Below are 11253 nucleotides of genomic sequence, written 5' to 3'. Positions count from 1 at the left end.
CTTCAATCTTGCATAATATACTATATTAAGACTGTATTGGCTTTTCTCTCAGATCTTTGTTTTTTCCCAAACGATTTTTCTTTTTTTAACTTCCTATTCTAATGCGCACAACGCATGCGCATGGCCGCATGGTGGCTTTCGACCATGCTTTCGACTTTTGAGCGCTGCGTGGCTGCGTGGTATAATGTAATGTTTTCGGTGCACGTGTCCTTATCTGAACTTTACTGACTTCGCGGACCATAGTGTTAACAACATTTTGGTATTGTACTCTGCTTTTCATTTGGCGACCGCTTTTGGTGTCCTGTATGTTGTATCATAAAAGTCTGTGATCGTATGTATCTTCGTTAAAACAGCACATTTGCTTGGACATCGTTGCTCACCGCAGTAGTTGCCCGATCTACAGAGTTCTATGGATATCTACAAATCTACACATTTATGTTCTAAATGTACACATCTTGGAAATTGTATCTGAACTTTCCTTGCTCCAAGCGACATTTTGACACAAGTACATCCGTCGAGGCTTGCCTTTGCATGGTAAAGCGAGTTGCAGCTAAGGCTGCATGACCTAAGCCGACTGACATCTCAGAATACCCCATTTAGTGATTCTTTAGTGTATCACCTGAAAATTGTTGTCACAGTGTGAGCCCTTTCTCGGAGCAAGTCATGCGGTAACTAGGAAAGTAGCAGATTCAGTGCAAGCATAGCTCTATATTTGTAAATATATGCACAGGAGCATAGTTGTGTGTCATTTCTTTTCTGTTGTCGAGCTGACTGTTAAAATTGTATGCCCTACAAATGTCGTAATAATCGCACGACTCTGTATTTTCGGTGCATCTGTGCTGTAAAATTTTTGATCTGCGCACAGTACTGCACATAAACTAACAGTACATTTGCAAGCATAACGTGATTAAAGCTAACAGCGCTTTCACTTTTCGAAGACCAAAGGCACCAACAAAGCCAGATCGTCAAAATCTTGCATATTTTGGACAATATTAAGGTTGCTACAATGACCTACTGATTTTTCAAATCTCCATGCTTTTCGGGGCATGGGTGTGGCAACACTGGCTACAGCCGCTCTAAGCCAGGCCGTCTAACCGAACTGAAAACCGTAACTGAACTGATATTTTTCCTGAACGGAACCACTATTTTTTGCGATATTGGAACTGAACCTGTACTAATGAAAAGTTCTGTTCCGAACTGGTTTGGCAATCAGTTCTCCGTTATGTATTTATTTATTTTTTTTAGTAAGGTGCTTGGACATGGATGATATGAGTTTGAGTTTCAATGTTACAAAAGGATGATACGAATGGTGTGAAATCTCTAGTCGAGGGCTAAAATTACTTCATATGCTGCCAATGTTATTCAAAATTCCATTGCAAGCCTCCGTGATTTTCGCTTTATGTAGGCCAAACTTTAGCGTACAAGGTAATTTTAGTGCTGTTACAGCGCTCTTCTATCTACTGTCCTTGTTGGCACTTTATGCAGTGTATATCGACTATGTGAACATTTGCAAATTATTATTTTGAGGTCCGACTTCTGTCGTGCTGATCCAAGCCGCTACGCTTCACTTCATGCAGATCTCCCAAACATGAAGAAGAGATTATTTGTAGGAAATCTGGCCAGTGATGTACGCGAAGAAGAGCTACGAGAAAAATTTGGGAAGTTTGGACATGTGGAAAATGTGGAACTACGCACGAAGAAGGATGAAATGGGCATGCCCTTTCGAACTTTCGCCTATCTTGATGTCGGTCTCACGCAGGAGAAGCTGGTCAACTGTGAGTCAATCAATCAACAGTCAGCATTTGTGCTGCAACACGTTCAGACATTTTCCCTGCAGGTTGAAGCCTAACTCATGCCTTTTTGCAGGCATCAAAACTTACCATAACACAGTATGGAAGGGCAACAGCATAGTTGTCCAAGTGGCGAAGGAAAGCTACATAGAGAAGTAAGTTTATTAGTCATGTCTGCACAGCTATACCGATGTGCACTCGGTCGTGTCTTCTTCATTCCTTCTAACTTGCTTCTTTCATTTTCAGGATACGACGTGAAGCCGACCGCTTAAACCGGAGCGAAAGTAACCGGAATGACGAAAGGGAAATCGTATCTTTTATGTCATTACCTTCGCTTGTATTTTTTATGCAGGCACTGTTGCTTTTGAGGGGGAAGGTGTTACAAAGCATGACATTGTCTTACAAATTGTTGTAAAGAGCCAGTAAGCTTCAAGAAGTGGTTTGGGTGTTGTTTCATGCTACAGTGCCCTGTCCTCAATATTTATTCTTGGGTTATTTTATTGCAATTGTACTTTACATCAGTCCATGTAGCTTCAATCCTTAACTGCTGCCTGTTAGAACAACCATGTATGGAACAAAGACCCAAGCACACCTCGCATCAAAATTGAAAAGACTGAAGATGACAACATAGGGCATGGAGGCAGGCCAGGTGCAAGTTCTGTTAGCAGTGCTAATATAGTATACACTGCGAAGAAGAAGGTGAGGGAATATGTATGTCATGATATTAGCTTTACACGTGTGTCTCAAATGTGCTTATGTACACACGCAGTGTTTTCAACAAATTTTATTTACATGCAGGTCGAGACATCACCAGATGAGTTCTGCCAACAGAAGTCCTTCTTGTTCGACAACTTACAGGATGAAGAGCCACAAAGCTTCGGGGAACATTATCCATACCCCAGGGCAACAACTTCCAGCTTCCGTCCTCACAAATCGTGGGAGGCACCCGTGAATGGGGAGAGAGCTCCAAGGAGTCAGAACTGGTCTGGTGACAACTTTAAAAAAAATGAGGTGGAGGAAGACCATCTGGCAAAAAAGAGACCCTACGTGGATGTGAAGAGAAAACGAGAGCTCGACAATGAAAAACGACTTCAATCATTAAAGGCCAAAGCAGCACAAAGTAAAATGCAACACAGGGCATTGAAGACCGCATTTTCGTCTCTGGTAAGAATTGCTGCTTTACGACATTGATGTTGGGGATGTTTGTAATGCAAAGTGTGTTTCCCTCAGGACAGTGGAGTATCACAGGGCAACAAAAAGATCGTGTTTCGCGACAGTGATGATGATGATGATTGTGACAACAATGATGAATGCAACACAAGTAAAGCAGCTGTTGTGCCACGTGCTGGAAAAAGACATAATCTGTTTGATGAAAATGATGATGAGGGTGATGAATACATCTCAACACATGCTGAGGATGACTTTCGTGTCAGGCCCCAGTTTCAAGGGAAGAAAGGGCAGAGAGTAAGTACGCTCTCAATGTACAGGGTGTTGCATTACGTCTGAGACGACCATTGAGAAATGTATATGTTATGAAACGAAATATGTGCTTTGTGTTTGCAGGTGTGGGAGCTTCAGTCTAGGATTGGCATGGATGAAAGATTCCGCCTCAATGAGCAATTTGTAGAAAGTGATAATGATAATGAAGGTGCACATCTAGGTAAGGCACACTGCTGTATTTGTACTGAAAGGCACTGTACAAAAAGCTCCTGGCCTGAATTGAAGTTGGGGGAATAGCAAACACAAGGAAAGCAGTACACAGTACACATTGTGAACTGTTGTTTGTGTCGAACAGAAAAGTTAGTTTAAAAATTCTGATGCCTGGTAACTTTTGTTGTTGTTCATTGTTTCACACTGGTTGCCATTTTTATTCCAGAGGAGGATACGAATGTTGAGAATACTGATGAGAGAACAAGAAACCTGAAAGTTCTTCAAGACATCATTGGTGGAAGTGTTGTAAAAGATGATCAACCAGTTCACAAGAAACCTATTTTCAAGTAATTACCTTGTCATTTCATTTCGATGTGATGGGCTTGTATTTTATTTCATTTATTTGTTTGCCCATGGATGGCTTTATAGCCTATTATTTATGTAATTTGCAACTGAGACCATCTGTGATGATCCGAGATACTTTATACGTTTATTCTATTTTCAGGGACACAAACAAGTTCAGGTTTGATCCAACAAAAGAAGATGCATCTAAATTTGAAGTTAGGAAGGAAGCTGGAGCTGTTGCTTCAAAGTATGTGTGTTTTGTTATCTTTGACAACATGTGTAACGTATTTTTGCTAAGGTTTTGCTGTGTTGTGCCTTTTACTGTCTTTTGATTTCATTTATTGTCTTCGGCATGGTGCAGAGACATCTCGGAATAATGCTGGCTCGTTCATTTCACACCGATCCTTATGCACCATGATTTGCTCAAAAAATTTGAACATACTGCAGGCAGCCGTTTATGCTCAAATTCACGTTTAGATGTGTGGCTGTATACTGAATATCCCCCTGGGAGTCTGTGTGCACATTGACTTTACATACATTTATACTGAAAAGTTACTGGAAGAAACAGTAAAATAGAGCATTTGCAACCATGGCTTTATGAGATGAATAGTAAGACAAATAGCGTTGACGTTGGACAGCTACCTGTAACTTAAATGATACAGTCAGACCTCGTTATAGCGAAGTGTCACAGGAACCATGAAAATGTTCATTATATCTGATTTTTGTCGTAACAGTATGATACAAAAAACTGTAAACCCAGCTTACAAATTCCAGAATGAGACGCCAGCAGTAAGGTCATAATTGGTAATTGTCATAGGAATCAAGCATGACCAACAAAACTTACGTAGAACTTAGCAAAATCCAATAATTTGTACTAAGCGAGTTCGCTGTAACGAGGGTTGACCGTGCAAGAATTGGCATCTACCACTCTAGTTAGCACAGACAGCTCATGAATAACCCTGAAACTGTTTTAGGCATCTCGAATGCCTCCCACACATACATTGTGTAATTAATTGCGTCCCTTCAATCTGCATGAAACTCACTGTGCCCATTTTACAAAATGGGCTACAGAGAACTTGCTCTTACATTTGTTCTAACAGTTAAAAACATTTTTAAAGTCCCAATTATATGTAAAGCTTTCTATTCGCATGTTGCCAGGAAGAAGAAAAACAAGGACCCTGCTCCACCTGAGCCAGTTCCTGAAGTTTCAAAGGAGCAGTTCTATGAAGTGAGCACCTCTCTCAGGGATGCTCTAGGAAACAAAAAGAAAGAGGAAGGCAGACAATTCAGCTTTTCACAAATGTTCCACCACGGAGACAGTGATGACAGTGGTGCAGGTTGGTTTCCTACCACTCTTATCGTTCTTATTGTCATTATTTAATATGGTTTGGTTTATTGCTTTTCAGTGCTACTATATACCATAAATAGAGTCTGAGGTTTTCTGGATATATTTTTTTCTAACTTCATGGGGTAAAAATTGGGTAAATAAACATGTGCTATAAATTCATTAGAATTCAGTTGAACAAACTTCCAGTATGCTAAATTTGGGGAGAAATGGGGCTCAGTTACTCAAATTAACTGTACTGGTTTGGTACAAACAGTGATGTAACTGCATTTGCTGCCAAACAAGTTAATGTGCATTCCTGTAGAGTATAGACGTCTCAGTGAGGGCAGTTCACTGGGGAAAAACCAGGTATCACCCTAAAGAGGCAACCTTCAATTCGGGGAAGAACCGGGTTGAACCCTAAAACTTTCAGGCTCTAACCATAAAACTTTCTGCTTTCTGTTTGCAACACTAACAATTGGTTCCTCTCCAGAGGTTAATAAGGGAATTGTCTCTTCATTACAGACCCATTCTTCGAAAGTGACTCTGACAATGATGCCAGCCGGAAAAAGCAACGGGGTAAAGTAGAGCAGAAGAGTAAAAACAAGTTGAAGGGTCAAGCTTTTGAAAGGAACCCATTTAAGCATGACTCCTCCGATGAAGAGCCACATGAAGATTCTGTAGAGCATGCTGAGATTAAAGACGAAAGGTAAGCTTGAGATTGCTAATGAAGAAAATGTACTAATGTGTACTTTTTCCTGGCTTCGTGGCTTGGGGTTTTAGTGCTGCTGAGTGTGATGGACGCTTCTTAGTGAGGGTGGACCGGCCAAGGTTCTTCTTTGTTCCAGGAGATCATAGGCTTCTTGGTAAGGCAATATAGGCCTTTGGTGATGTACTGGATAACTGAGTACTGCACTGTAGTAACTTTTTTTTAATTGCAGAAGGAGTGCAGTTTTTTAAGCGCCATGATGACAACGAGGCAATTGTACGGAAATGGGAAGCTATGAGGGAGAAAGTGTTTCCTGTAAGTACCGTCAGATGCAAGCACGCAGTGCTGGCCTCTTGTAGACAGCCTCACAAGATGTTGGTAAACGTAATTTGCAACACGACTATGAGCAGTGTCAGTCAGTAAGGACCTGATGCATTCACAAACGGGAAAAAAGTAGAGCTGTGCAAATGTTTGAAACTTCGAATTCGAATTGAATAGTTGATGTGCAGTATTTGCGCTCAATTTTTTGTTGTTAAATGTTTTCGAATATTTTTCGAATACAACTGAAACACTGAAAAGGCGTGCAACGCTGTCACCGACACCTTCATGGCGGACAGGAGACCAATCAGCGAAATGTAATCCACTCGATCGGCATCATCCCCATCACCATCATCATCATTGAAAGGAATGACACAAGAGCTTAGCACACATCGTCGCTCTTCGTCATTCAAAAACCTTGTCAACCTTGAGGCGGAGGATAGGTGGAGGCGGAGACATCTAAGGAACTGCCGGCAAAGAGGACGATTCTTATACGTACGAGATTACTTTGAATACCCCAAAGCAACAGGAAAACGCAAAGCATGCGGAACTGTACTGCGGACTCTGACAGGTGCAGCATCGGCTCTAGTGAATCATTTGAAACGGCACAGGCAGATTTTTGATAATTATCAGAGGGAGAACGTCACGTGCAGAAAACAACACGCATCTAAAATAACCAAAGCCGTGCAGCGCAGATAGAGGTTGCCAGCGCAAAGAAAGGCTGCTATGCATGCTAAAATTCGTGCAAACGATTGCACTTGACCTGAAACTGTTCTTTGTCGTCAAATTCGATTCGTGGTCTGTGTGAGATACGATCCGGTTTGGAATTTTGTTATTTGCACATCTCTAGAAATAAGATACACAGGACAGACAGTATCAGTAATAACCTATTACAAAATTAAGGAGATCACAATGACTGCAAGCTACCACAGCGTTAGGGAGGCCTGCACAAATACTATTGCATGCAAAGTGAACTGCTGTTGAGTGCATTGCAGAGGTCCTCCACACATTGTGCAGGAGAGACCCTGCAGAGGTAGCAACATCAATGGTCTTCAAAAGCGATAAAACCCCCCTGCCGAGAAACAAGTCAAAGGACGACACAACACACAGCACAGTGTGTTGTGTGCTGTGTCGTCCTTTGACTTGTTTCCCGGCACGGGGGTTTTATCGCTTTTAAAGTATGAAATACCGAACAGCCCAATTTTTAACCATTATTAATGGTCTTCACTCTACCTTACTGTACTTCACTTCACTCTACTTACGGTACTTGGTACCATTCCATAGGGGTTTTTCATTCACCAGATATTTCTTGCAGGAAATGATGTCAAAGAGGAAAGTAGCAAGGAGAGCAGCAGAGAGAAAATATGGGAAGAAGGGAGTCTGGAAAATTGCAACGCAAAAATGAAACCGATTTCTACATAATGCTGTATATAATTTTAAATTACACCGTGAAAATAAAATGCCACTTTTTATTGATTATGCTGCACGTAATTTTCTGCAGCGCTTCTCCGTCACAGTGACATATGATTACTTCTGCAGTTCCACATGTAATTGCATTCATGCACCTTAAATGTTAGTAAATTACATGCAGGACATAACGAGACAGAGCACAAAATGACAACAATGAAAATTGACGGACGTTGCTGCTCCCGTAGTCAGCGCTCGGCTTGTGGCTAGGGTTTGGATCCTGAAATCTTGGGATTTCAGCATAATTTCATATTGTATAGATATCAAATATTCGGTGGTACGAGTGAAAAGGAATGAAAGGTGTCCTAACGACTTTTTGTGTCAAACGACCCTTCGCCGAAAAATATCATTAGTGATCCGAAACCGAACCAACCTTGTCGTCCACGATACATGACCACGTCGTTAGCTGCTGACTCGTGTGAATCATGCAAGCCATACAGGAGAACAGTCCCCAGGTAGCATTAAAACTCCCATGTAATCGGAACACAACACATTATGCACTAAACAAAATATTGCAGAGCCTCCTCTCTGTCTCTGCGGAGTCTCTCATTTTGTTCTTCTGATCCTCACGAACACGTCTATTTGAAAGTAAAAAGAACATGGAGACACAACAGTCTCTGTGGATGAATAAAATGCAAGAAGAGCAGAGCGCACCATTCCATGTATTTGCACACGCGACAGCGGCCACAAGATATTCTGTATAGCAGACGACAAGAAGAGACGCATTTCATTCCCAAGTCGTCATTCCGGCATGGTCATTGGCGGTGTATATTCCTGACGAAATCAACGCTCATTGTAAAGCAGACGAAGTGCAAACCTGATCCGCTTCTACCTGCATCCATTCTGTTTCCAACTTGGTCGGTGATGTTCGCCCCTACTCTGAATAACATACGAACATTTCCGAGCAGACCATCTTCTAACCTGTGCTCGCGTGGTGCTTTCATCCTCATCCACCCTCTTCCCAACATCATCGACGATGTCTGCACCTTGCGCGATGAACTCTCCTTGCAAAGCAGACGAAGTACGAACTTGTATTTTCGTCATCTTTCGATCTGCATCCATCTTGTTTCAAACTTCATTGGCGGTGTATATTCCTGACGAAATCAACACTCCTTGTAAAGCAGACGGAGTGCAAACCTGATTTTCATCGCGCTTCTACCTGCATCCATTCTGTTCCAACTTCGTCGGTGGTATTCGCCCCTACTCTGAATAACATACGAACATTGCCGAGCAGACAATCTTCTAACCTGTGCTCGTGTGGTGCTTTAATCCTCATCCACCCTTTTCCCAACATCATCGACGATGTCTGCACGTTGCGCGATGAACTCTCCTTGCAAAGCAGACGAAGTACGAACTTGTATTTTCGTCATCTTTCGATCTGCATCCATCTTGTTTCAAACTTCATTGGCGGTGTATATTCCTGACGAAATCGACGCTCATTGTAAGGCAGACGGAGTGCAAACCTGATTTTCATCGCGCTTCTACCTGCATCCATTCTGTTCCAACTTCGTCGGTGGTATTCGCCCCTACTCTGAATAACATACGAACACTGCCGAGCAGACAATATTCTAACCTGTGCTCGCAGGGTGCTTTAATCCTCATCCACCCTTTTCCCAACATCATCGACGATGTCTGCACCTTGCGCGATGAACTCTCCTTGCAAAGCAGACGAAGTACGAACTTGTATTTTCGTCATCTTTCGACCTGCATCCATCTTGTTTCAAAGTTCATTGGCGGTGTATATTCCTGACGAAATCTACGCTCATTGTAAGGCAGACGAAGTGCAAACCTGATTTTCATCGTGCTCCTGCCTACATTCATTCTGTTCCAACTTCGTCGGTGGTATTCGTCCCTACTCTGAATAACATACGAACATTTCCGAGCAGACAATATTCTAACCTGTGCTCGCGGGGTGCTTTAATCCTCATCCACCCTCTTCCCAATATCATCGACGATGTCTGCACCTTGCGCGATGAACTCTCCTTGCAAAGCAGACGAAGTACGAACTTGTATTTTCATCATCTTTCGACCTGCATCCATCTTGCTTCAAAGTCCATTGGCGGTGTATATTCCTGACGAAATCGACGCTCATTGTAAGGCAGACGAAGTGCAAACCTGATTTTCATCGCGCTCCTGCCTGCATTCATTCTGTTCCAACTTCGTCGGTGGTATTCGTCCCTACTCTGAATAACGTACGAACATTTCCGAGCAGACAGTATTCTAACCTGTGCTCGCGGGGTGCTTTAATCCTCATCCACCCTCTTCCCAACATCATCGACGATGTCTGCACCTTGCGCGATGAACTCTCCTTGCAAAGCAGACGAAGTACGAAGTTGTATTTTCATCATCTTTCGACCTGCATCCATCTTGTTTCAAAGTCCATTGGCGGTGTATATTCCTGACGAAATCCACGCTCATTGTAAGGCAGACGAAGTGCAAACCTGATTTTCATCGCGCTCCTGCCTGCATTCATTCTGTTCCAACTTCGTCGGTGGTATTCGTCCCTACTCTGAATAACGTACGAACATTTCCGAGCAGACAGTATTCTAACCTGTGCTCGCGGGGTGCTTTGATCCTCATCCACCCTCTTCCCAGCATCATCGACGATGTCTGCACCTTGCGCGATGAACTCTCCTTGCAAAGCAGACAAAGTACGAACTTGTATTTTCATCATCTTTCGACCTGCATCCATCTTGTTTCAAAGTTCATTGGCGGTGTATATTCCTGACGAAATCGACGCTCATTGTAAGGCAGACGAAGTGCAAACCTGATTTTCATCGCGCTCCTGCCTGCATTCATTCTGTTCCAACTTCGTCGGTGGTATTCGTCCCTACTCTGAATAACGTACGAACATTTCCGAGCAGACAGTATTCTAACCTGTGCTCGCGGGGTGCTTTGATCCTCATCCACCCTCTTCCCAACATCATCGACGATGTCTGCACCTTGCGCGATGAACTCTCCTTGCAAAGCAGACGAAGTACGAACTTGTATTTTCATCATCTTTCGACCTGCATCCATCTTGTTTCGAAGTTCATTGGCGGTGTATATTCCTGACGAAATCGACGCTCATTGTAAGGCAGACGAAGTGCAAACCTGATTTTCATCGCGCTCCTGCCTGCATTCATTCTGTTCCAACTTCGTCGGTGGTATTCGTCCGTACTCTGAATAACATACGAACATTTCCGAGCAAACAATATTCTAACCTGTGCTCGCGGGGTGCTTTAATCCTCATCCACCCTCTTCCCAACATCATCGACGATGTCTGCACCTTGCGCGATGAACTCTCCTTGCAAAGCAGACGAAGTACGAACTTGTATTTCCATCATCTTTCGACCTGCATCCATCTTGTTTCAAAGTTCATTGGCGGTGTATATTCCTGACGAAATCGACGCTCATTGTAAGGCAGACGAAGTGCAAACCTGATTTTCATCGCGCTCCTGCCTGCATTCATTCTGTTCCAACTTCGTCGGTGGTATTCGTCCGTACTCTGAATAACATACGAACATTTCCGAGCAAACAATATTCTAACCTGTGCTCGCGGGGTTCGATGATGTCTGCACCTTGCGCGATGAACTCTCCTTGCAAAGCAGACGAAGTACGAACTTGTATTTCCATCATCTTTCGACCTGCATCCATCTTGTTTCAAAGTT

At 42.9% G+C, this 11253-nt stretch overlaps 1 protein-coding gene across 1 annotated transcript; it reads left to right on the top strand.

Moving 5' to 3' along the window:
* The first annotated feature begins 117 nt into the window (after positions 1 to 117).
* Positions 118 to 7613, top strand: LOC135401099 (nucleolar protein 8-like). Its single transcript, XM_064633272.1, has 15 exons — positions 118 to 259; positions 1578 to 1775; positions 1867 to 1945; positions 2037 to 2100; positions 2349 to 2489; positions 2589 to 2954; positions 3021 to 3254; positions 3354 to 3450; positions 3667 to 3787; positions 3946 to 4032; positions 4944 to 5122; positions 5635 to 5818; positions 5893 to 5975; positions 6051 to 6133; positions 7452 to 7613. Exons 2-15 carry the CDS (start codon positions 1589 to 1591, stop codon positions 7539 to 7541), a joined length of 1995 nt encoding a protein of 664 aa, XP_064489342.1. The 5' UTR covers positions 118 to 259; positions 1578 to 1588; the 3' UTR covers positions 7542 to 7613.
* Positions 7614 to 11253: the final 3640 nt, after the last annotated feature.

This window comes from Ornithodoros turicata, chromosome 7, assembly GCF_037126465.1.
Source record: "Ornithodoros turicata isolate Travis chromosome 7, ASM3712646v1, whole genome shotgun sequence".
In the NCBI taxonomy this organism is placed as follows: domain Eukaryota; kingdom Metazoa; phylum Arthropoda; class Arachnida; order Ixodida; family Argasidae; genus Ornithodoros; species Ornithodoros turicata.
Note: the sequence above shows the minus strand (reverse complement) of the source record. Positions and strands in the feature narration are given on the sequence as shown.

Excerpts from the sequence above, each read along its gene's own strand:
- LOC135401099 (XM_064633272.1), top strand. The coding sequence starts at position 1,589 with ATGAAGAAGAGATTATTTGTAGGAAATCTGGCCAGTGATGTACGCGAA. Across the intron at positions 1,776-1,866 it reads GCAGGAGAAGCTGGTCAACT|GCATCAAAACTTACCATAAC; the intron begins GTGAGTCAATCA and ends GCCTTTTTGCAG. Across the intron at positions 3,788-3,945 it reads CACAAGAAACCTATTTTCAA|GGACACAAACAAGTTCAGGT; the intron begins GTAATTACCTTG and ends TTCTATTTTCAG.